Genomic DNA, 26,112 nt, shown 5'->3' on the forward strand with positions numbered 1-26,112 from the left:
CTTGAACCCAGAAGGTGGAGGTTGCAGTGAGCCAAGATCGCACCATTGCACCATTGCACTCCAGTCTGGGAGACAAGAGTGAAACTCTGTCTCAAAAAACAAAACAAAAAACAAAAAAAAACAAAAAGCAGGTACTCTTACATTCTTTACCATGATGATACAGTAATTGTTTAAAAGTTATTTTAGAACTATTCTGTTTAGATGTCCTTGTATTTGGAAACTTAAATATTCGTCTACAGTTTTTTAAATTTAAAAGCTGCTTACTTTTGCCACACTAGGAAAATTCATCCAGTGAATTTTGCAATTTAACCATAAAAACACTGATGAAATAACTAGAGCCTAAGTCAACTAGGAAGAAGGTGAGATGTTACATACAATTTTCAGTCAAATAAATAACCTATATTTTTATATTTTAAGGTCTATCAAGTACTTACACAAATATTACTTGATACAACAACCATAACTTAATTTACAAATGAATAAACTGAAGTTTAGAAGGTTAAGACACTTGCTCAAAGTCACACAGCTAGAAGGTAATGCAATCTGAACTTAGCCTCTAGGGTAGGATGTTTGTAGTGTAGTGCAAGACCAAGTGTTATGCATCCAGATAGAACATACAACAAGTCATCAGAGAGTCTAAGAAAAATCGTTCTTTAAGTTAATCCAACAGGCAAAAGGAGATTTTAAAAGAAAAATACATAAAACTGGAAAAAAAAAAAAAAACAGCCCTTAATAGAGGCAAACATTTTTATTTTATTTTTGAGATGGAGTCTCACTCTGTCGCCAGGCTGGAGTGCAGGGGCGCGATCTCGGCTCACTGCAATCTCCGCCTCCCAGCTTCAAGCAATTTATACTTTTAAAAGCTACCCAAGAAAGAAAAGTTTGTGAAACACCTGGAAAATAAGAGAATTAAAGAAACGTTAAAGAAAAAAAAAATTAAAGTCAGAAATAAATACTAGCATGAAGCAAAGAAAGCTTTGACTGGAGACAGCTGCAAATGGTAAGATTCAAGATTAGGAAGGAAAAAAGTAAGGTCAGCATCAAGAGATGGGCTTCAAGGCTGACTGAGTAAAGGGACATTCATGGGGCTGACAAAATTTTCCTATCACACCCATATTCCAACATACAAAGCAGCTCCAGTGATTTAGCTCTTAGACGGACATATCCAAAATGTTACTGAGTATTAAGGACAACATCACTAGGTTAGACAAGTGCATGCCAATCATCAAAATAACTCTAAGGCCGAGCACGGTGACTCACGCCTGTTAGTAATCCCAACACTTTGGGAGGCCGAGGCTGGTGGATCACCTGAGTTCTGGAGTCTGAGACCCGCCTAGCCAATATGGTGAAACCCCGTCTCTACTAAAAATACAAAAATTAGCTGAGCGTGGTGGCACGTGCCTGTAATCCCAGCTACTCAGGAAGCTGAGGCACGATAATCCCTTGAACCCGCCTGGAGGTTGCAGTGAGACGAAACTGCACAGTTATCAGGCCATTGCACTCCAGCCCGGGCGACGGAGTGGGACTCTGTCGCAAAAAAACAAAACAGGCCAAGTGCGGTGGCTCGCACCTGTAATGACAGCACTTTGGGAGGCTGAGGCGGGTGGATCACCTGAGGTCAGAAGTCCGAGACCAGCCTGACCAATATGGAGAAACCCCGCCTCTACTAAAAATACAAAATTAGCTGGGGGCGGTGGTGCATGCCTATAACCCCAGCTACTCGGGAGGCTGAGGCAGGAGAATCGCTTGAACCCGGGAGGCGGAGGTTTCGGTGAGCTGAGATGGCGCCTTTGCACTCCAGCCTGGGAACAAGAGCAAAAACTCCGTCTCAAACAACAGCAACAACAAACAAAACAAAACTCTAGTTCTTCAAACTAGAACCTCAGCCTGCAGGGAACGTGTGGGGCCTCAGGCTAAGCTGTAAAGCCCTAGGTAACACTTAAAACTAATAACCTAAGTTGACCTGGGAAAGCTTGCTAAGACAAAAATATCCTGGTATTTAGGTTCTAACAGACAGCGGTCAGAATTCAGTTCTCCATGTCTTATACGGGTTCTAACCAAACAGGTGTGAAGGGGTAAGGCAGGTGAAGCAGTAAGAACTAGTTCACCTGAGAGTAGGCACTAATTTAACGGGTGGCTTTTTACTTTTTTTTTTTTTTTTTTTTGAGACGGAGTCTCGCTCTGTCACCCAGGCTGGAGAGCAATGCCGCGATCTTGGCTCACTGCAACCTCCGCCTCCCGGGTTCAAGGGATTCTCCTGCCTCAGCCTCCCGAGTCGCTGGGATTACAGGCGTGCGCCACCACCCCCAACTAATTTTGTATTTTTAGTAGAGACGGGGTTTCTCCATATTGGTCAGGCTGGTCTCAAACTCCTGACCTCAGGTGATCAGCCCGCCTCGACCTCCCAAAATGCTGGGATTACAGGCGTGAGCCACCGTGTCTGGCCTACCTTTTTAATCAAAACAAACAATACACCATGAGAAAATGCAAAATTTCTCATTTTTAAGACAAAGTAAGGAACTTCAAATAAATGGCGGACCATAAGGTAGGAATTCACTGTCCTCTATCGTTAGGGCTTTTTCCTCCGAAGCAAGTTTGGGAAATCTGGATCCTAATTTCAGCCAAGTGGTGAGTTCCTCAAACTTCAGTCTAGAACTAAAAGAAGAGGGGCTGCAATGAAGGAAGAAGTCTCGGGACGCTCCACGCCACCCGGCGGCGGTTATCAAATCACAGCCTGAAAACAACCTGGAGAAAGGTCCGCGACGCCGGGCACCCACGCGGCAGAGGCGACGCCCGCCCGGCCCAACGTCCAGGCTCGTCTGTTTCCCAAGGAGCCAATCAGCACGCGGCCCCGAGGCTGGCTCCCCAGCGCCCCCTGCGGCCGGGAGGAGGACGGCCGCCAGGAAAGATAAAGAGCGCATGCAGTCCCCGAGGGGCACACCCTAGGGTTCCCCCCCAACGCGAAGTTTCTCTCCGCAATCCGTGCCACCTATCGAGTAGGATTCCTAGTGTTCGATTTCTGTGAGAAAAGGTAGGCTACGCTGCCTGCCGCAGGTTAGTTTTACGTAAAACGGTTGGTCAATGGAATTGCCCTTTTAATTGCGTCGTTAGCGCCCGAGTGGCATCGCCCCTTTAAGGCCGGTGGCAGCTGCGGTTCCGGGGGCGGGGTCCGTCTTCAGCAGGACTTGGGCTGGAGCTGGGCTGATTCATTCGGGGATGGAACTCGAACGCTGACGTCGACTCCTGAGCCGGGCGCTGCCTCGCGCCTGATTGGCGGGTCCTCGGGGCCGCCCTCCTCAGCGCACCACCCCTGGGTTCCCTCCTGGGTCCGCAGTGGAAACACTGCCCTCTCCCTTCTTGACCCCTAGCCCGCCCTTCCCTCCCTCCTTCCCTCCTGTCGCACTCTCTTCTGGCGCCGCTGCTCCCGGAGGAGCTCCCGGCACGGCGATGGGTTCTCGGGCCTCCACGTTACTGCGGGACGAAGAGCTCGAGGAGATCAAGAAGGAGACCGGCTGTGAGTTCGGGTTGGGGGTGGGAACGCCGGGCGCCTCAGGCTGGCCTCGCAACCGAGGGCGGCTGTCGCTAAGGTCTGGAGCTCGGGTGCCTGTGAGGTTGGGGGGGTCCTGGGCAGCCTCCAGGTTTCGGGACAGAGAGCTGGAAGACCTGTTCTTCCAGCTGCAGCTTCCTGGAGCGGGGCTGTAGCTACTGTAGGGGTGTCCTTCCCTTCAACATCGGGAGTCTTGATCACTCTTAGAGCGTCGACGCCCCCCTTTTCTGCCCCTTGCCCATCAAAGTCCCCGAACTCCTTTCCTTTCTGTTGCCTGGCACCACCCTTCCCTATGAAGAGGCATCCTGAACAGTAGGTAAAGCCCGAGAAGCAAATTCAGGAACTCGAGATGGATTCTATAGAAAATCCATTTCTGGGCAAGGACCTAAAACCTCTGACAACTATGGGAAATTACAAACAAGTTTTTGTCACAAATAGGAAAACCACCCAGAAAGCAAGACCGTGTAGTAAGGCTTTGGGAGACATGAGCCGATGCCTGGAGACCTTTAAACAGGGGTCTGGGATTGTGAGACTTCTTTCAATCTGAACTTTTAGAGAAAAAACACGGATACTGTGAGCACCAGTTTTTTACTTACACGAGGATATTTGCTGGCCTAATATATATATATATATATATATATATAGATTTCTACTGTGCTGGTGTACTTTTTTATTCGCTATTGAATTTGTATGTGCTTCAAAAATCTCCGTGTGAATTTGTACTAGGAACTGATTTTTTTTTTTTTTTTTAAACAGAGTCTCCCTCTGTCACCCAGGGTGGAGTGCAGTGGCGTGATCTCAGCACACTGCAACCTCTGCCTCCCAGGTTCAAGCAATTCTCTGGCCTCAGCCTCCCAAGTAGCTGGGAGTGCAGGCACCTGCTACCACACTTGGCTAATTTTTGTATTTTTGGTAGAAACGGAGTTTCACCATGTTGGCCAGGCTGGCCTTGAACTGCTGACCTCAAGTGATCCACCCGCCTGAGCCTCCCAAAGTGCTCAGATTACAGGTGTGAGCCACCCTGCCCTGCAGAACTGATTTTTTTTTTTTTTTTTAATAGTCCAGTCTCTTCCTCATTAGCCTGCACAAAGGGGCAAAAGGACTCTGGGGATTCTGAAGTTCTGTAAAATACCAGCATACCTTTGAATAGTCCTTGATAATGCAATGTATGATACAATTGTATTGATGCATACAATATTTTATCTTTTCAGTAAACCGTTATGATTCTTGTTGAGTTAATGAATGATGTAGCACCTGAGCTCTGTCTCTTCATCATACCTGTCTTTGATAGTGACATGACCAGTAACTCACTCAGGGGCCCATATGCGGATAGTACCGAGGAGTGCTATGGACAACTACAGAATTATTCAGGCCTGGAATATGTTAAGTGCTGTTCTCTGCTTTGTGACAAGTTCAACTTTCTAGAGTTTTCAAGTTGAAAGGGACCTTATCTAGCCCCACCCCTTGCTGGATTGGTTTGCTTCTTTCAGCCTCCCCTAAAATATAGCCCTTAAGCCTCTCTGTAAAGACCTTTAATAGTGATAACCTCTCCACCTACCAAGGCAGCCCTTTTCACAATTTTGAATGACCCAAAGTAGTTAGCTCTTTATAATTTGCGGTACTTGTTTGGCCACTGACTTACTCTGACCCTAGGAGTGGAGATACAAGCAGTTTGGATTCAGCAAGCATTTTATTACATTTTGTGGCCATAGCTTCTGGCCACATTTGTAATTAGAACTACTTTAGGTCTAGGGTGACACCAAGTTAAAGTATTGGTGTTAAAGAGTCACATGGGCCGGGCGCGGTGGCTCAAGCCTGTAATCCCAGCACTTTGGGAGGCCGAGACGGCCGGATCACGAGGTCAGGAGATCGAGACCATCCTGGCTAACACGGTGAAACCCCGTCTCTACTAAAAAAAAATACAAAAAATTAGCAGGGCGAGGTGGCGGGTGCCTGTAGTCCCAGCTACTCGGGAGGCTGAGGCAGGAGAATGGCGTAAACCCGGGAGGCAGAGCTTGCAGTGAGCTGAGATCCGGCCACTGCACTACTGCCTGGGCGGCAGAACGAGACTCCGTCTCAAAAAAAAAAAAAAAGAGTCACATGGAGAAATAAGCAGAATGAAAGAGAAATAAATACAGAGTCACCTAACGAGAAAGTGTAAACCATTGTGAGGATGCAAAAAGCCATTTTTGCTTCAGAATGAAGGCAGCGGCAGTCCCATTCTGGTTTATATACATTTGACCAAATGGAAAGGGCCTGGATGGGATATTTTTTTACCATGTGGCTTGTGGAGAAACAACTAAGTGCTCATGGAAAATCTGTTTTCCCCATTACCAAAGAGTGAGTCACTTGTGAGGGAGATTCTCTCCACAACCAGTGCAAATGTATGTATTGAGCCAGAATGCTTAGTGAAACAAGTGCTTACTGAATTTTTACAGTGTCTGTTCAGTACTGTGCTAGGTACTCAGAGCAGATGGTGACAAAAAAACGCCCACAACCTGGTTGGGGAGATAAGCCCAAGAGAGTTATGATTAGCATCATGACATAAGAAAGCTGAAATTGTGTGTCATCCACCTTCAGAAATCAGGGAAGAGAGCGTCGCTGTGGGCTGTCCTCGTGGAGGATAGGAATTGGGCCTTGATACATGGATGAATGGAGTAATAGATTAACCTAGGGCATTTTGGGTGACTTCCAGGAGAGATCCCCCCAAGCCTGCTACAAAGTCATTCCTCTGCGCTGGGAACCATCAGTTTATCCAAATAGTGTCCATCATCAGAGTTGTTTTTTCTTTTTCTTTTTCTTTATTTTAGAGACAGGGTCTTTGCTCTGTCTCCCAGGCTGGACTACAGTGGCTTGAGCATAGCTCGCTGCAAGCCTTGAACTCCGGGCTTAAGCCATCCTCCGGCTTCAGCGTCCCAAGTAGCTAGGACTACAGGCACATACTACCATGCTTAGCTGATTTTTATCTTTATCTTTTGTAGAGATGGAGTCTTGCTATTTTGTTGAGGCTGGTCATGAACTGCTGGCCTCAAGTGATTCTCAGGCCACTTCGGCCTCCCAAAGCGCTGGGATCACAGGTGCGAGCCACTGCGCCAGGCCCAGAGTTGCTTTTTCAAGGAGTAATTTGGTATGATGCACAGGATTTTGAAGAATAAAAACGGATATCTGGAGTGGGTAGAGAGGTGGACTTTGTCCTGTTTTCATCTGCCTTTTGTTCTATGAATAATTTGGAAAACTAACAGAAGCACTTTAAGAACAATTATAAGACATTTTACTACTTCCTTTGCTAGTACAAAATGTAACATAATTGAGGAATGCTAACTTTATATTCAATGCGAAAGCTGTGCATTGGAATTGATGATTATATTTAACCATATTTTTTTGTAATTTTAAAGAGATTTGAATTTTTACATGACTAGATTAGCTGGTATTTGATATTTAATGAATAACAGTAAGTGTTTAGAAAAGTAATACCTGTGAGCCTCAGTTTCATCATCTGTAAAATTAGAATAATAATAGTGCCTACTTTATAGGATTCTTATGACAATTAGATGAATTATGTAAACTACTTAGAATAGTGTCTGGTATAATAAACTTCATGTGAGTGTTGTTATTTTGAACCATAGATAACAATCATCTTACTGGGAAAGTACCATTGGCATGTACTAGTTATAAAAACTATGTGTAGGGCTATATTATTGGGGAGGTGACAACCTTTTATACTTCTTTAGTGAACATTTGATTAGGAATTAAGTACAGATGTTTTGCCAATTCCAAGGAAATAAAATTTTTAAAGGAGTTTTTAACAGTTTATGAAACTGTTAAGTCACAATGTTTTAACAGTTTAGGAATTGTCTAAGAAATGCTTTCTGTTGGCGTAAGATATTTGCTAAATTGTCTTTGTTCTACTACCTTTTTTCAGACTTCTGCATTTTCATAAAGCTTATTTGAAAAAAAAGGTGTAATTGGGGATAAGCCACAAATGTCTTAGGAGTTTCTGTAATCATCACCTTTAATTCACTTAATTGTAGCAATAAGCTGGCTGTGAATTACTTAAAACTTTACAAGGCCAGGCGCAGTGGCTCACACCTGTAGTTCCAGCAGTTTGGGAAGCCAAGGTGGGTAGATCGCTTGAGCCCAGAAGTTCAAGACCAGCCTGGGCAACATGGGGAAACCTCATCTCTACAAAACATAAATTAAAAAAAAATTAGCTGGACATGGTGAAGTGTGCCTGCAGTCCCAGCTACTCGGGAGGCTGAGGTGGGAGGATTGCTTAGGCGGGAGGTCAAGGCTGCAGTGAGCCATGTTTGCGCCACTGCACTCTGGCCTGGGAGAAAAAGACCCTGTCTCAAAACACCACCACCACCTTGAGAAACAATTCATGCCATTCAAGTAGTAATGAATACAGATTATTTTTAGTCTCCACCTTGTGGTATGTGTCATTTGGTACGGGAAGGGTGTTGAACAGGTTTAGGAAGTAAGTTGTACAGGTTGGTGAGGTTTTGTTTGTTTGAAAGAGTGTAGTAATGGTAGAGTTCTAACAGAGTACAAGCCTGGCAAAGGCAATTGCTTGAGAACAATTTCATGGCTAGAATGTAAGTAGAAATTCAACTTCAGGTTTCTCATGCATCTAAATGTAGGACCCTTCACAGCCCTCACCAGAAAACCCAGTTCCGTCAGTGCAGAAAACCCGGCTGTCTTCTGCCTTCTGTTGAAGAAATGCAAGGATAACTAACACCTCTAGCTGGTTTTGGGTTAAGTGACTTGTAAAGCTCTGTACTTTTCGAGTTCTAGTGCAAAGTTTTATCCTCATTTGTTGCCATAAAGGGGTAAGAAGCAATTATTTGTCAATTAGAGAGGGCACTGTGGGAAAGAGACCCTAAGAACTTTTTTTTTTTGAGACAGGGTCTCACTCTGTTGCCCAGGCTGAAGTGTGGTAGTGCAGTCATAGCTCATTGCAGCCTCAAACTCCTGGCCTCAAGTGATCCTTCCACCCCAGCCTTTCAAAGTACTGGGATTACAGATGTGAGCCACTGTTTCCCTATGTTGGCCAGGACGGTCTTGATCTCTTGACCTTTTGATCCACCCACCTCCCAAAATCAAGCCTGATTTTTAATTTTAATTTTTATTTTTGAGACAGGGTCTTGCTCTATCATCCAGGCTGGACTACAATGGCATGATCACAGCTCACTGCAGCCTCAAGCTCCTGGACTCAAGCAGTCCTCCCAGCTCAGCCTCCTGAGTAGCTGGGACTATGGGCACATGCCACCATGCCTGGCTGATTTTTTATTTTTGTAGAGATAGGGTTCCACCATGTTGCCCAGGCTGGTCTCGAACTCCTGAGTTCAGGTGATCCGCCCATCCCAGTTCCCCAGTGTGCTGTGATTACAGATGTGAGCCACTGGCCAGGAACTTTTTTGTGGTTGCAAGGGGGAACAGTGGTCCAGAGCATAAGAGTAGTTGGAGGTTTATTCATTCAGAGGATAATTGACCCCAACAGCAGCTGCAAAGATATAAGCTTTATTTATGTAAATTTTTGGATAAACCATTTGAAAGTTGTAGGTATTAGAACTCTTCACCATTTCATACTTCTGCATGTATCCCATAAGTATTGGGATGGTTTTTATGTAACCACAATACCATTATCACACCTAAGAAGTTGATAATACTTCTTAATATTATTTTTTTTTTTTTTGAGACAGAGTCTTGCTCTTGTTGCCTAGGCTGGAGTGCAGTGGCTCGATCTCAGCTCACTGCAACCTCTGCCTCCTGGGTTCAAGCAATTCTCTTGCCTCAGCTTCCCAAGTAGCTGGGATTACAGGTGTCTGCCACCAGGCCCAGCTAATTTTTTGTATTTTTAGTAAGGACTAAAATATTTGCTAAATTGTCTTTGTTCTACCTTCTTTCAGACTTATGCATTTTCATAAAGCTTATTTGAAAAAAAAAAAAAGGTGTAATTGAGGATGAGCAACAAATGTCTTAGGAGTTTCTATAATCATCACCCTTAATTCACTTAATTGTAGCAATAACCTGGGTTTCGCCAGGGCGGCCAGGCTGGTGTCGAACTCCTGACCTCAGGTGATCCACCCACCTCAGCCTCCCAAAGTGCTAAGATTACAGGCGTGAGCCACCACACCCGGCCCCTTTTTTTCTTTCTTTCTTTTCTTTTTCTTTTTTTTTTTTAATTGAGATGGAGTTTCACTTTTGTTGTCCAGGCTGGAGTGCAGTGGAGCAATCTCAGCTCACTGCAACCTCTGCCTCCTGGCTTCAAGTGATTCTCCTGCTTCAGCCTCCCAAGTAGCTGGGATTATAGGCATGTGCCACCACGCCCAGCTAATTGTTTTTATTTTTAGTAGAGATGAGGTTTTACCACGTTGGCTAGGCTGGTCTCAAACTCCTAACCTCAGGTGATCTGCCCGCCTCAGCCTCTCAAAGGGCTGGGATTATAGGCGTGAGTCACCTTAATATCATCTATCATTCACTTCCTATTCAAATTTCTCCAATTATAAGAAGGTAGATTTTATTTGTTTTATATAATGTTTTAAAATCTCTCTTAATCGTAAGAGACTAGTCCAGTGCTTGAAGTCTTCACGTCAGGGGGAATGCTAAGGTATAGTGTGTTCCGGGAAGCACAGGCTTCAACTTTCCTTTATCTAGAGCTACCTTTAGCTGCACTTGTAATCTTTACCTAGGTTATCAATCTGTTCTTCTGCATTAAGATTTGGAATAAAGGCAAGGACTTTTATTTTTTCTTTCTTTTTTCTTTTTTTTTTTTTTTGAGACGGAGTCTCGCTCTGTCGCCAGGCTGGAGTGCAGTGGCGCAATCTCAGCTCACTGCAACCTCTGCCTCCTGGGTTCAAGTGATTTTCCTGCCTCAGCCTCCCAAGTAGCTGGGACTACAGGTGCCCACCACCATGCCCGGCTAATTTTTGTATTTTTAGTAGAGACAGAGTTTCCCCATGTTGGCCAGAATGGTCTCAATTTCTTGACCTCGTGATCCACCCACCTTCCCAAAGTGCTGGGATTACAGACGTGAACGCCCGGCCCTCCAAAATAATTTTTTCTTACTCCCTTTTTGTTTTTATTCTTCCCTCTGCCATTTCTGCTTGGCACTTCTCTGAAATGCCCTCCTCCTCTTTGCACAATGCAGTGATGATAGAAAGATTTCAGCAAGGTTAACAGCGTCTTTTTTTGCTTTTTGTGTGTGTTTTTTGAGACAGTCTCACTCTGTCACCCAGGTTGGAGTGTAGGGGTGTGATCATACCTCACTGCAACTTTGAAATTCTGGGCTGAAACAGTCCTTTTGCCTCAGCCTCCCAGGTAGCTGGGCGTACAGGAATGTGCCACCATGCCCAGCTAATGATTCATTGATTGATTGTGGAGATGAGGTCTTGCTTTGTTGCCCAGGTTTTGAACTGGTCTTTCCTCAAGGGATCCTCCTACTTTAGCCTCCCAAAGTGCTAGGATTACAGGCATGAGACACCGCCCTCAGCCAAACAGGGTCTTTTACATAATCTTTCAACAATTTGAAATGATTATTTACTCATACCAGTGGAGAAAAAATACAGCTTTATTCAAGACATGTTTATAGCCAGGAGCGGTGACTCACGCCTGTAATCCCAGCACTTTGGGGTGGCCAAGGTGGATGGATCACGAGGTCAGGAGATCGAGACCATCCTGCCTAATGGTGAAACCCCATCTCTATTAAAAATACAAAAAAGAAATTAATCGGGTGTGGTGGCGGGCACCTGTAGTCCCAGCTACTCTGGAGGCTGAGGCAGGAGAATGGCCTGAGCCCGGGAGGCGGAGTTTGCAGTGAGCTGAGATTGCGCCATTGCACTCCATCCTGGGTGACAAAGCGAGACTCTGACTCAAAAAAAAAAAAAGACATGTTTATATGCACGGCCTTCTCTGAGAGTAACTGTCAACTCCTGATACTTCCTTTGAGTTACCAAGAATTGTGCAGGTTTTGGGCACCTGTCTGACTAGCTTAGAGCCTTCTAGGGAAAATACTTCACTGGAAACATGATCTGCCTTCATTCACACCAGTTCCAATACCTTTCTACACATAGATGATGTAGCTCCTTTATAGGTAGATTGGGATTGTTCTGAAATTGCTTTATATTCTTTGTCACAGTGAATTTGGTACCTAAATTAAAGCCTTCTCTCCTTCTTTGTGTTAACAGAATTGCTTGTAACCATATCATTATGGTTCTAAAATTTGTCCTAAAATTTTCGAGATTAGTTTAGATATGACCGTATTCGTTAATATTAAAAGTTGACATTTGGTTTTGTTTCTCCACTGACTTCCGTATAACCCAGTTCGTCCTGGAAGATAGCAGATTTTTAAAAATGTTTTGGCTGCTTATTTACATTATTTATTTTTAACATATTAGTACTTTTTTTGTTATTGTTTATTTTGAGGCATAATATCACTCTGTCACCCAGGCTGGAGTGCAGTGGTGAGATTTCAGCTCACTGCAACCTCCGCCTCCCAGGATCAAGAGATTCTCCTGCCTCAGCCTCCCAAGTAGCTGGGACTACAGGCGCACGCCACCATGCCCAGCAAATTTTTGTATTTTTAGTAGAGACGAGGTTTCACCATGTTGGCCAGGATGGTCTCGATATATTTTCCTCGTGATCCACCCCCCTTGGCCTGCCAAAGTGCTGGGATCACAGGTGTGAGCCACTGCGCCCGGCCCGAAATTTAGTAATTCTTTAACTGACTTATTTTTGCTAAACTAAAGGGAACTTTAGTGCAAGAGTAGCCTGTGAGGCCTGAGGCCAGAACTGGGATAGACTGGTCAACTTCTTAAAGAAAATGGTTGTAACTGGCAAAGTCAGCAGGGAAATGGGGAGTAATTAGTGCAGCAGTCATACGCATGCCTTCAGGCTCAGGATGCAAGCATGATGCTGATAATAGCTAACCTGGAGTGCTTGCTATGTGCCAGGCACTTCGCCAAGCACTTTACTTTCATTGACTGGTGAGTTCGCTTTGCGATCCCATTCACATACTCCTCTCTAGTAAGCGGTGGTGCTAGGAATGGAATCAGAATCTGTCTGCCTCACGTGTGTGTACACTTCACAGTGAGCCATTTATACCTGCCTGACTGGCAAAACGTCCACAACTGTCTCCTTAGTGACTGGATCCCTGCTGGCTCTGCCCTGATGGAAATGCTTTTGCCTTCTCTGCTCAGTGATCACCTTACAGCGCTAGGATAGAACAGAGCCCAGCTTTGAGGGTGAAACCTGATGCTGAAGAATTCACAGCCGCACACAGTGTGTCCTTTTATCCTAGCTCTGGGCCACTCACTACCTGCTTGTCCCTGTTTACTTTGTCCCATTGTTCCCAATACTACAAGTAAATTTTTGTTTCATGAGCTGAGGCAGGAGGACACCTTATCAGAACTACTTTGGCCACCCCTTTAAACCTCTGAAGGTACAGGCTAGGACAAAGTCCACGCTTGTCACACCCTTTTTGGCTGTTGTCTTTTCTCCTCCGATAACTCTGTTTCCTCTCTCTTACTTCCTATCTATCAGGAGACTAAACTATTTCCCAGAAAGGCCTTTTTGAGTTTGTAGTGTCATTGTGTACCTGCCATTATTGCGTCATTTTAATTGTCAACTTGTATCTTGAGTTTATGGACTGAATCCAAAATGAGGAGCAAAATAGCTTTCTGGTAGGTGTCATCTGATGATAGCATGACCATTTTTACGAATTTGCCTAATTTGCTTCCTTGGAGCCAGTTCCCTTCCTGGGAGCTCAATGAAGCTCATGCAATCACAGAAAAGAGGCTGATCTTTTACCCAAAGGTCCATCCCTAAGGAAAAGATAAAGCCTCTAATCTTGGTGTAGGAGTAAACCAGATTTTTAAAATAGAATCTGTTTGATGTACCCCAATCAAACATTCTACACACAACACCTACCTAGCAGTACAGCCTAAAACAGCAAACTGATCATAGATATTTTTTCAATCAAAACAGGCATTTTTAGCTGGGAACTGTGGCTCATGCCTGTAATCCCAGCTACTTGGGAGACTGGGGCATGAGAATCGCTTGAACCCAGGAGGTGGAGGTTACAGTGAGCTGAGATTGCATCACTGCACTCTAGCCTGGGTGACAAAGTGAGACTCTATCCCCAAAAAATAAAATAAAATAAAATAAAATTTGAAAAATAAGTAAAATAGGCTGGGCATGGTGGCTCACGCCTTTAATCCCAGCACCTTCGGAGGCTGAGGCGGGTGGATCACCTGAGGTCAGGAGTTCAAGACCACCCTGGTCAACATGGCAAAACCCTGTCTCTACTAAAAATACAAAATTAGCTGGGCTTAGTGGGGGGTGCCTGTAATCCTAGCTACTTGGGAGGCTGAGGCAGGAGAATTGCTTGAACCCGAGAGGCGGAAGTTGCAGTGAGCCAAGATCTTGCTATTGCACTCCAGCCTGGGCAACAAGAGTGAAACCCCATCTCAGAAAAAAAGAAAAGAAAAGAAAAAAGTAAAATAAAGTAAAGTAAAAACATACATTTTCTTAGTGTCTAAGTCAGCGCATTGAAACATGAAAGTTTCACAGCTTCCTTTTAAACTAAATTTGGGCCGGGCATGGTGGCTTACCCCTATAATCCCAGCAGTTTGGGAGGCTGAGGCGAGTGGATCACCTGAGGTCAGGAGTTCAAGACCAGCCTAGCCAACATGGGGAAACCCCGTATCTACTAAAAATACAAAAAATTAGCTGGGTGTGGTGGCGGGCACCTGTAGTCCCAGCTACTTGGGAGTCTGGGGGCAGGAGAATCACTTGAACCCAGGAGGCGGAGGTGGCAGTGAGCTGAGATCTTACCACTGCACTCCAGCCTTGGTGACAAGAGCAAAACTTTGTCTCAATAAAATAGGATGGGATAGGATTGGACAGGACAGGACAGGACAAAAATTTGCCTTTGTTTTGTTAAATCTTAACTATCTGATATTCATCACAGTCTTAAGCCTAGACTTCATTCCTGAGATTGAATTTTGATTGCCCTTGATTTAGTTTATTTTCTAACTCCTTTCATTCTTTAGCTTTTAAACTTTCTGCTTTAACATTCTAGAGATAAGAGTTGCAACATCCCTGTCCTACTGAATTTTGAAGCATTTGACAGCGAGGGGTGGGTTCAGCGTGAATGAGGGCTACTCCCCGCCAGCTGGGACTAATTTTGTGCTCTTTAGTTTCCCACAGTCAAATTACTCGCCTCTACAGCCGGTTCACCAGCCTGGACAAAGGAGAGAACGGGACTCTCAGGTAGGCAGTGTTTTTCTTTATTTTCCTCACAGAAACCAGAAACTCTCTGGCAGTGTCTGAATAGCTGCCTTTATCCCTAGGGTAGACATGATAGGCATCCAGCATGCAGATAGCAGGGACCATTTCTCCTCTGGTCTTTGAGCATCATTGATCCACAAGGGAATTAAATCAGCAGAACAGGCTGGGCGTGGTGGCTCACGCCTGTAATCCCAGCACTTTGGGAGGCCAAGATGGGCGGATCATGAGGCCAGGAGGTTGAGACCAGCCTGACCAACATGGTGAAACCCCGTCTCTACTAAAAATACAAAAATTAGCCCAGTGTGGTGGCAGGCGCCTGTAATCCCAGCTACTCAGGAGGCTGAAGTAGGAAATCGCTTGAACCCTGGAGGCAGAGGTTGCAGTGAGCCAAGATTGTACCACTGCACTCCAGCCTGGGCAACAGAGCAAGACTCTATCTGAAAAAAAAAAAAAAAATCAGCAGAACTATGACAATTAAATGCATTACCAGATGCGTGCTGCTTTATTCCAACTCCCCTTCATTTAGGTGGTCATTGTTCTGATACTAGGAATGTATTTTCGAGATTTCAGCTCTCTCTGCTTACATTTTCCCATAATCCTTTCCCAAACATTGGCTTTTAGGAAGCTGACCCATGGCAGTCCCAAGTGGTCCAGGTTATTTTGTCTTCTCTCATTTACCAGCCCATAACCCTAAGGTTCATCACTTTATGTATGTTAATGTTGGACAGAATGTTCAGTATTTTAGTTTAGAGCAGTGGTTCTCATGTGAGGGCCATTTTGCCACCTGGGGCAAAATGTCTGGAAACATTTGTAATTGCCATGACTGGAGAATGCTACTAGTGCGTAGTGGGTTGTGGCCAGAGATGCTGCCAAACATCCTGCAGTGCACAGGACAGCCCACGTGACAAAGAATTATTCTGGTCTAGATGTCAGTAGTGCCAAAATTGAGGAACTCTGGTCTGGGGAAGTATATGATATCAGAGTGATGCAATACTATATTGTTTTATGTTTGTAATTGTCTTACCATAGTCCAATGAAACATTATTTACCATTATCTCCCACACTAATTCTCAGTAGCAACCTTTCTTATACTGGGATTCTTCATCTTTGATTGGCATGTACTGAAGCTGTTGCCTTTCCCTTTGGCTGGCACGAAGCAGCTTAGGACTTCTTTAGACAGCTTCTAGCACAGGTGTTGGATGTAGCATAAAGCGGGAGGAATACAGTTGCTAAGCCCTTGGACATAATCATTACCCCGAACAGAAACCCCATACTCATTAAGCATGCGGTTAAGCAGACCTGTTTCCTCCTTCTCCCATCCCCTGGCAGTCATAAATCTACCTTCTTTTTCTCTCTGGACAATTCATATAAATGGAATTATGTGGTCTTATAACTGACTTCTTCCAGCTAGGCGTGGTGGCTCATGCCTGTAATCCCAGCATTTTCAGAGGCCGAGGCAGGTGGATCACCTGAGGTCAGGAGTTCGAGACCAGACTGGCCAACATGGGGAAACCCCGTCTCTATTAAAAATACAAAAATTAGCCAGTCGTGGTGGTGGGTGCCTGTAATCCCAGCTACTCAGGAGGCTAAGGCAGGAGAATTGCTTGAACTTGGGAGGCGGAGGTTGCAGTGAGCCCAGATTGTGCTGTTGTACTCCAGCCTGGGCGACAGAGGGAGACTTTGTCTCAAACAGACAAACTGACTTCTACTTAACATGATGTTGTTAAGGTTCATCCGTGATGTAGGACCAGTACTTCATTCCTTTTTATGGCTGAATAAATGGTCTGTCATATGGATATGTCACATTTGTGTATCCATTCAGCAGTTGGTAAACATTTGAGTATCCATTCAGCAGTTGGTAAACATTTGAGTTTACACCTTTTGAGTATTACAAATAGTGTTGCTTTGAACATTTTTGGGTGCACATGTTTTAATTTCTCTTGGACATTCACCTAGCAGTGGAATTGTGGGTCATATGAATTGTCTTTTCACTCTTTATAGTGTTCTTTGAAGCACAAAAGTTTTTAATTTTGATGAAGTCCAATTTCTTTAATATTTCTTTCGGTGCTTGTGCTTTTGGTATCATATATAAGAAACCATTGCCAAATCCAGTGTCCCAAAGACTTATCCCTTTATCTTCTTGTAAGGGCTTTATAGTTTTATTTCTTATATTTAGGTCTTTTGATTTATTTTGAGTTGGTTTTGTATATGGTGTGAGAGAAGAGTCCAACATCATTTTCTTAGCATGTGGATATCTGGTTGTCCCAGCACCATTCATTGAAGACACTATTAAAACTATGTGAATTTACACTTGAAAAATAACAAGATTGGAAATCTCTGTTTTTAATTTCAGCTCCAATACTTAAAAATTCCTTTGAGTTTATACTTTGCTCATAAATTCAGACTTAACCACCCAGTAAAAACATATAATTTATATTAGTTCTTTTTTTTTTTTTTTTGAGATGGAGTCTTGCTCTGCCACACAGATGGAGTACAGTGGTGCGATCTTGGCTCACTGCAACTTCTACCTCCTAAGTTCAAGTGATTCTCTTGCCTCGGCCTCCCAAGTAGCTGGGACTGCAGGCGCGTGCCATCACGCCTGACTAATTTTGTATTTTTTTAGTAGAGACGGGATTTCACCGTGTTAGCCAGGATGGTCTCGATATCCTGACCTCATGATCTGCCCACCTTGGCCTCCTAAAGTGCTGGGATTACAGGCGTGAGCCACCACGCCCGGCTTATATTAGTTCTGAGTTCTTTTCTTCTTTGTAGAAAGTCGGTGGTTTCTAAATGTGTGTGTTCTTATCATGTTTGCTGTATGCTGGAAAATAATTGAAAAGTGTTTTTTAAAATGAGCTATTGCTTTTTTTTAAAGACGGAGTTTTGCTCTTGTTGCGCTCTGTCGTCCAGGCTGGAGTGCAGTGGCGCAATCCCGGCTCACTGCAACCTCTGCCTCCCGGGTTCCAGTGGTTCTCCTGCCTCAGCCTCCCGAGTATCTAGGATTACAGGCGTGTGCCACCATGCCCTGCTAATTTTTGTATTTTTATAGAAATGGGGTTTCACCGTCTTGGCCAGGCTGGTCTCAAACTCGTGACCTCGTGATCCACCTGCCTTGGCCTCCCAAAGTGCTGGGATTAAAGGTGTAAGCCACCATGCCTGGCCAAAATGAGCTATTTCCTCTTAGAAAGGTTGAAAACTGGCTGGGCGTGGTGGCTCACGCCTATAATCCCAGCATTTTGAGATGCCAAGGCGGGCGGATCACGAGGTCCAGAGATCGAGACCATCCTGGCTAACACGGTGAAACCCCATATCTACCAAAAATATAAAAAATTAGCTGGGCATGGTGGTGGCACCTGTAGTCCTAGCTACTCGGGAGGCTGAGGCAGGAGAATGGCGTGAACCTGGGAGGCAAAGCTTGCAGTGAGCCGAATCGCGCCACTGTACTCCAGCCTGGGCGACAGAGCAAGACTCCGTCTCAAAAAAAAAAAGAAGAAGAAAAAAAAGGTTGAAAACTTGCCAGGCGTCAGTATTGCCTGCTCCTTAAAATCTAAGTAAGGGCCAAGCGTGATAGCTTACACCTGGCTATAATCCAGCACTTTGGGAGGCCGAGGCAGTTGGATCATTTGAGGCCAGGAGTTCGAGACCAGCCTGGCCAACATGGTAAAACCCCATCTTTACTAAAAATACAAAAATTAGCCGGGTGTGATGGCACATGCCTGTAATTCCAGGTACTTGGGAGGTTGAGGCAGGAAAATCGCTTGAACCCGGGAGGTGAAGGTTGTAGTGAACCAAGATTGCGCCACTGCCCTGCACCCTGGGCAACACAGTGAGATCCTGTCTTTAAAATAAAAAAATTAAATAAATCTGGCCAGTTGTGGTGGCCCATTCCTGTAATTCCAGCAGTTTGGGAGGCTGAGATGGGCAGATCACCTGAGGTCAGGAGTTCGAGACCAGGCTGGCCAATATGGTGAAACCCTGTCTCTACTCAAAATACAAAAATTAACCGGGTTTGGTGGCGCATGCCTGTAATCCCAGCTGCTTGGGAGGCTGAGAGGCAGGAGAATCGCTTAAACCTGGGAGGTGGAGGTTGCAGTGAGCCAAGATCGTGCCACTGCACTCCAGCCTGGGCAACAGAGCAAGACTCCATCTCAAAGAAAATAAATAAAATAAAATAAAAAAATAAATAAACAAACAAACAAACAAATAAATAAATAAATATCTAGGTAAGATTTACTCAACCCTTAAGATACCATTTCACAGCCTGTGGAAAGCCAGCAGACTAGCTTACTCATTTGGCAGGTATTTACTGAGTATCTATGATGTGCCAGACACTGTTCTCCAATCTGGCAATTTTTTTTTTTTTGTAAGAGACAGGGTCTCACTCTGTCTCCACGGCTGGAGTGTAATGGCATCATCACAGCTCACTGCAGCCTCAACCTCCTGGGCTCAGGCAGTTCTCCCACCTCAGCCGCCCAAGTAGCTGGAACTACAGGCGTGCACCACTATGCCTGGCTGATTTTTTTTTTTCGTTTTACTTTTAGCAAAAAAGTGCACATTATGTGGTACAATGGAGTAGTTTCTTCTAAGTATTCAAGGTAACTTAGTGCTTCTCCCATTACTTTTATTTTCATTTTTTGTGGAGACAGGGTCTCACCTTGTTGCCCAGGCTGGTCTCAAACTCCTGGGCTCCATCAGTCCTCCCGCCATGACCTCCCAAAGTACTGGGATTACAGGCATAAGCCACTGTACCTAGCCTGAAAGCTCTAGGTCATAAACCTGTTCTTTGATCTCTATCATGGTGTGGATTGAAATATAAGAAAGGTTGGGCTAAGGAGACTCATGCCTGTAATCCCAGCATTTTGGGAGGCTGCAGTGAGAGGATTCCTTGAAGCCAGGAGTCCCACGACCAGCCTGGGCAACATAGTGAAACCCCGTCTCTACAAAAAATAAAAATAAATGAGAGAAGCACCAAGCTACCTTGAATACCTAGAATGAATTATCCAATTGTACCACATAATGTGCCACATAGTAAACAAGTAATGCATTTTATGTAAATTGTTTTGTCGGACCCACTCACCAGTGGCATTTCACTCTGACTGTGCCTCCTGACAATTATCATCTTAGCCTGTGGCCATCCGATTAAATTGTCTTCCCCCTTCTCTCAACCCTCTCCTCTTCTACCCCCTCTAGCCTTAGAAATGAGTTGACCTAACTCAGAACTCTTCTCTGTTAGAGAGTGATCCAGTTCTCTCCAGCCTTTGTTGCCAAACTCAGCTTAAGGCCAGTCTTGATCTTTCCAGGACCCATCAGGGTGCTCATCTGAATATAAGTGGCTTCCAATCTTTTGTTACCTGGAACAGCCTCCACCTTCTTTTTTTGGTTTTTGTTTTTGAGACAGGGTCTCACTCTGTTGCCCAGGCTGGATTGCAGTGTTGCCATCATGGCTCACTGTAGCCTCCCACCTCAGCCTCCTGAGTAGCTGGGACTACAGGCACGTGTCACTCTGCCCGGCTACCTTTTATATTTTTTGTAGAGAGCAGGTCTCACCATGTTCCCCGTGACTAGTCTCAATCTCCTGAGCTCAAACCATCCGCCTGCCTCAGTCTCCCAAAATGCTGGGACTACAGGTGTGGGCCACTGTGCCTGGCCTTCACCCTCTTTTTTTTTTTTTTAAGACGGAGTCTCGCTCTGTCGCCCAGGCTGGAGTGCAGTGGCATGATCTCGGCTCACTGCAAGCTCTGCCTCCTGGGTTCACGCAATTCTCCTGCCTCAGCCTCCTGAGTAGCTGGGACTACAGGTGCCTGCCACCACACCTGGCTAATTTTTTTGTATTTTTAGTAGAGACGGAGTTTCACTGTGTTAGCCAGGATGGTCTCGATCTCCTGACCTCGGGATCCACCCACCTTCGCCTCCCAAAGTGTTAGGATTACAGGCGTGAGCCACCACGCCCGGCCTCGCCTTCACCTTCTTAAGAAGGCAGTTGTAGTTATTAGGATGAAGATTTTTCCCTTCAACAATTTTTTTTTTTTTTTTTTTTTTACTTTCCTCTTCCAAGGTGCTCCTTGTCTGGGGCCTGAAGCCAAATTCTGCAGAGTGAGAGGCTACAGTGTATAGTCTGGGGCATTCTGCATTCCTTTGTAGTGATCAGCTCCAGTGGGACATAAAGCAGAGTCTCTGGAAGGCTTTGGTTAGAATGCAGCTTCTTCAGAGTGCTTTCGGAGACGCACTCCAAAGCATGCTTTATAGAACAATCATTCCTTGGTCTATCAATAGGTGTTGTTTTTTTTTTTAAAAAAAAGAAAGCAAAAAGTTATTGACTAAAATTTGTGAAAAGCTTGGTCAACAAGGTTAAATAGGCTTCCTAATTACGAGATTTCACCACATCTTTAATATATTCGGGTGAATAGGAAACATTCAAGGGAGTAGTGTTGTAAACAGTGTTCGCCAGATTGATTTGCAATTTCCCTGTCTGCCTTTTTACGTGGACCGTCTCTTCAGATTGATATTTCACAGAATATAGATATGTACTGTAACCTTATAAACCTTACTTTCTTCCGATGCCATTATTTTGGGTGAGATATTTCTACCATTGCCATAGATATTGTTTTTTCTAAAAAGGCAGTTTAGGCCGGGTGCAGTGGCTCTTGCCTGTAATCTTAGGACTTCAGGAGGCCGAGGCAGGAGGATTGCTTGAGCCCAGGAGTCTGAGACCAGCCTGGGCAACATAGGGAGACCCTGTCTCTAATTTTAATAAAAAAGCAGCTGGCAGCGATCCCTAGCCTTTTTGGGACCAGGGACCAGTTTTATGGAAAATAATTTTTCTCCTGGGGGTAGGCGGGATAGTTTCAGGATGAAACTGTTCTACCTCAGAGCAGCAGGCATTAGGTTCTCATAAGGACCGCTCGATGTAGATCCCTCACAGGCGCAGTTCACAATAGGGTTTGTGTTCCTATGAGAATCTGGTGCTACCACTGATCTGACAGGAGGCGGTGCTCAGGTGATAATGCTCAGTTGCACTCTGTTCACTCCTGCTGTGTAACCCGGTTCCTAACTGGCCACAGACTGGTATTGGTCTGCAACCCAGAGGTTGGGGACCCCAGGGGTCCTAAAGTGGTCTTTTGCATGTCAGGTTAAAGGAAGAGCCTGGTCGGTATCTGAACACAAAGATGGTTTATCTTCTTTAAATACTCTCTGTTCTGATGTAATCTATGGAGTTACAAGGCAGAATAACAATTACCCTTTGGGGAGGGGAGCAGGTAAAGACAAAAGGAGCATAAGGGAAGCTTCCGGGTATTGGCAATAATCAGTTTCTTCATCTGGAGGCTGGATAGAGTCTTCCCTTGGTGAAAATGTATGCCGAATGCTTTTGATTTGTCTACTTTTCTGTTTGTTATACTTCAATAAAGTTTGCTTTAAAAATATCCCCTGGGCCAGGCATGGTGGCTCGTGTCTGTAATCCTAGCACTTTGGGAGGCCGAGGTAGGTGGATCACAAGATCAAGAGCTCGAGACCATCCTGGCCAATATGGTGAAACCCGTCTCTACTAAAATTACAAAAATTACCTGGGCGTGGTGGTGGCGTGCCTATAGCTCCAGCTACTCTGGAGGCTGAGGCAGGAGAATCGCTTGAACCTGGGAGGCAGAGGTTGCAGTGAGCCAAGATTGTGCCACTGCACTCCAGCTTCGTGACAGAGTGAGACTCCATCTCAAAAAAAAAAAAAAAAGAAAGTCTTAAATATCTCCTCTTGATATTCTGAAATTTCATCTATATATATCTTATTGTTAAGTATTCTTTATTATTCATTCTTCAGCATTAGGTGAACCTTCTTAGACTAAAAATGGATCCTTTAGCTGGGGAGTTTGCTTCTGTTCCTTTTTTTTTTTTTTTTTGTAAGAAGCCTCACCTGGATTTTGTTTCTATTTTTAAAATTATTTATTCTCCTCCTCTTTATTATTTATTTATTTATTTTTGAGACGGAGTTTCGCTCTTATTGCCCAGGCTGGAGTGCAGTGGCGCCATCTCAGCTCACTGCAACCTCCGCCTCCCGGGTTCATTCGATTCTCCTGCCTCAGCTTCCCTAGTAGCTGGGATTATAGGCATGCGCCACAACGCCTGGCTAATTTTGTATATTTAATAGAGACAGGGTTTCTCCATATTGGTTAGGCTGGTCTCAAACTCCTGACCTCAGGCGATCTGCCTGCCTTGGCCTCCCAAAGTGCTGGGATTATAGGCGTGAACCACTGCACCTGGCCATCTTATCCATTTAATTTAAAAATACGGATTAAATGCTTTAGCTAATGGAAATTTTTGTCATTTCAGTGTTAATAAATATGTTGTACCATATGATTAACCTCTCATACTACTTAAATATGGAAAGCTATGTTTTCTTTTTTTTTTTTTTGAGACAGAGTCTCACTCTGTTACCCAGGCTGGAGTGCAGTGGTGCTGTCTTGGCTGACTGCAACCTCCGCCTCCCGGGTTCAAGCAATTCTCTGCCTTGGCCTCCCGAGTAGCTGGGATTACAAGCACCCGCCACCATGCCCATCTGATTTTTGTATTATTAGTAGAGACGGGGTTTCACCATTTTGGCCAGGCTGGTCTTGAACTCCTGACCTCATGATCCACCCGCCTCCACCTCCCAAAGTGCTGGAATTACAGGCGTGAGCCACCGTGCCCAGCCTAGAAAGCTGTGTTTTCTAATTGAATGAGTTTTCCAGTGGATATGTCCTATTAACAGATTTTAATCTCCTCATTATGTACAAGTCAACTAAAGCAACAACCTGTGGGTACTTGAGATAGAAGTTACCTGTGAGGCTGAATCTCTGTAAGAGAAGGGACTTGTGTAGTGAAGGCGAGCAGCGTAGAGGAATGGCATGTCTGGTTACTCACAGTCTCAAAACTCTGGTTTTTCTGAGCATCCCTATGCCCTTGAATGTCTGGAAAACCACTCCCCATTGGAAATTTCTTGGCCACAAAGAATGCCATTGTACATGGCTCTGTTCTCAGAATTGACTACTACCAGTGATACTGTCTTTTTCTCAAAAAATCTTCAAAGAAGGTTTTCCTAGGTATACCATGAGGAAATGTTGGTATGTTTTTCAGTGAATCCACACAAATCTATTTTCAGATGGATCTTATGCTTGTGGTATTTAGGTCACTTTGGAGTATTTATTTTTTTCTATTAGGTTTATGTTGATGGGCAAATTTGAGAAGTTAAGTTTTAGAGGAACTGCCCAGATCTCCATTCTACTATAAAGCAACCAGTAATAATAACTTGTTTGTATATTGTTTATTTAACAGTTGACAAATTATTTTTTATACGCTTTCTGTTTTGTTTTGTTTTTTTCTGTTTTGAAACAGGGTCTCACTCTTTGTCACCCAGGCTAGAAGGCAGTGATGTTATCATCGCTTCTTGCAACCTTGACCTTCTAGGCTCAAATAGTCCTCTTGCTTCAGCTTCCCAAGTAGCTGGGACTACAGGCACGTGCCACCATGCCCGGCTAATTTTTGTTTTTTTGATTTTTTAGAGATGTGGTCTTGCTCTGTTGCCCAGTCTGGTCTGGAACTGCTAGCCTTAAGCAGTTCTTCCGCCTTGGCCTCCAAAAGTGCTGGGATTATAGGCTGAGCTGCCATGCGCAGCCCTCTTTCTTTTTAACTTCAATACTTTTAGCAATACTTTAATTCTCCTTGATCTGAGTGACTGGAACTACATTCTGTATACAATCTAAATTCTAAGACTAGAGTTAGATAGTATCAAAGGACAGGTCCTTATTGACATCGGAAGGCCAAGTGTACACTTCCTTATTGCGACTGAAGTTCAGGCTAGGTTGTGCATCACCACTTGATACTAGACTTGGTTTTTAAACTTCCTCTTCTCAGCTAAAGTTTCTTAAGCTTGTTAGACATTAAACTGAGGTATGTAGCCATGCAATTCAAATCAGCCTTAATCTTACTTTAAAAGGGAGTAGTTATTGTTTCTCGACCTGTCAGACAAGAGGAGCTACATTTTGATGATAGTGTAGACTTGGTATTACAGAACAAATTATGTAATAAAAGCTTTGTACATGTTTGTTGAATTAACTAATCAGGACCTCGGTAATTTTCTCTTTCATCATCTTAAGCAATCCAGTTATCTTATGAACAACTTCTTCTGGTTTCTTCATTGATATAAAATTATTACCCTAAATGGTCAAGAAAGACTAGAATCCAGGATGATTGTTCCAGAGCTTTGTGTTCATTCCGCTAGGTCAGTTTCTACCTGTGTCACCAAATGTGGTGGAGATGAGCTTGCTGAATTAATTAAGCACCATGTAAACGTTAAACCACAAGAAGAAAAGAGTGTGAAGTCTCCTGGGTACAGTAGAAGTATTTTATTATCTTCCGTCTTTGCTAGCATATATTACAAAGAAGGTGGAGATATACATTTTATCTCTCTGCAAGTAAACTTCTTGAAGGCAGGAGTAAAATCTATTCAAGTTTATAATCTTTTTTCTTTTTTTTTTTTTTTGAGATGAAGTCTTGCTCTGTCGCCCAGGCTGGAGTGCAGTGGCACGATCTCGGCTCACTGCAAGCTCCACCTCCCGGGTTCACGCCATTCTCCTGGCTCTGCCTCCTGAGTAGCTGGGACTACAGGCACCCGCCACCGCACCCGGCTTGTTTTTTGTATTTTTAGTAGAGACGGGGTTTCACCATGGTCTTGATCTCCTGACCTTGTGATCCGCCCACCTCAGCCTCCCAAAGTGCTGGGATTACAGGCTTGAGCCACCGCGCCCGGCCTAATCTTTTTTTCTTAACTTTTTATCTGGAAATAATTTTAAACTTGAAGAAAAGTTACAAGAACAATACAAGATAACTTTTACTCTGATACCCAGATTCACCAATTGTCACTTCACTGTTTATTTCCTATAAAAAGGACATTCTCAGATCGAATTCAAGAAAGTTACATTTTGAAACAGTACCGTTATGTAATATTCCATATTTTATATGGTCCATGCTTCATTTTCACGTATTACCCAGTAATGTCCTTTATAGCAGGTGTTTTCCTAGTCCAGGATCATGTGTTGGGTTTTGTTGTATGTCTCTTTAGCCCCCCTTGATCTGGAACAATCCTCTGCTTTTCTTTGTCCTCCATGACATTGATATTTTTGAAGACTACAGCACAGATAAGTTGTAGACAGCTTTGTATTCTTGGCCCAGGAAACAACCAAAGAAAGTTTTTATTTTTATTTTTTTATTTTATTTTTATTTTATTTTTTTTATTTTTTTTGAGACGGAGT

General features: G+C 44.1%; 2 protein-coding genes across 2 annotated transcripts in view; one reads left to right on the top strand and one right to left on the bottom strand.

Annotated features, from left to right (window-relative positions):
- Window positions 1-2,821, bottom strand: part of EXD1 (exonuclease 3'-5' domain containing 1) — a 41,554-nt gene extending 38,733 nt beyond the window's left edge. The window contains exon 1 of the mRNA XM_023198393.2: window positions 2,540-2,821. The gene's annotated coding sequence lies outside the window, so the exon portion shown is untranslated. The remainder of the gene's footprint in view (window positions 1-2,539) is intronic.
- Window positions 2,822-3,353: 532 nt separating this feature from the next.
- Window positions 3,354-26,112, top strand: part of CHP1 (calcineurin like EF-hand protein 1) — a 51,756-nt gene continuing 28,997 nt past the window's right edge. Inside the window, exons 1-2 of the mRNA XM_023198377.2 lie at window positions 3,354-3,514; window positions 14,746-14,818. Of these exons, the coding sequence (XP_023054145.1) occupies window positions 3,448-3,514; window positions 14,746-14,818 (140 nt within the window). The 5' untranslated portion in view covers window positions 3,354-3,447. The remainder of the gene's footprint in view (window positions 3,515-14,745; window positions 14,819-26,112) is intronic.

This window comes from Piliocolobus tephrosceles, chromosome 6, assembly GCF_002776525.5.
Source record: "Piliocolobus tephrosceles isolate RC106 chromosome 6, ASM277652v3, whole genome shotgun sequence".
NCBI classification, from domain to species: Eukaryota; Metazoa; Chordata; class Mammalia; order Primates; family Cercopithecidae; genus Piliocolobus; species Piliocolobus tephrosceles.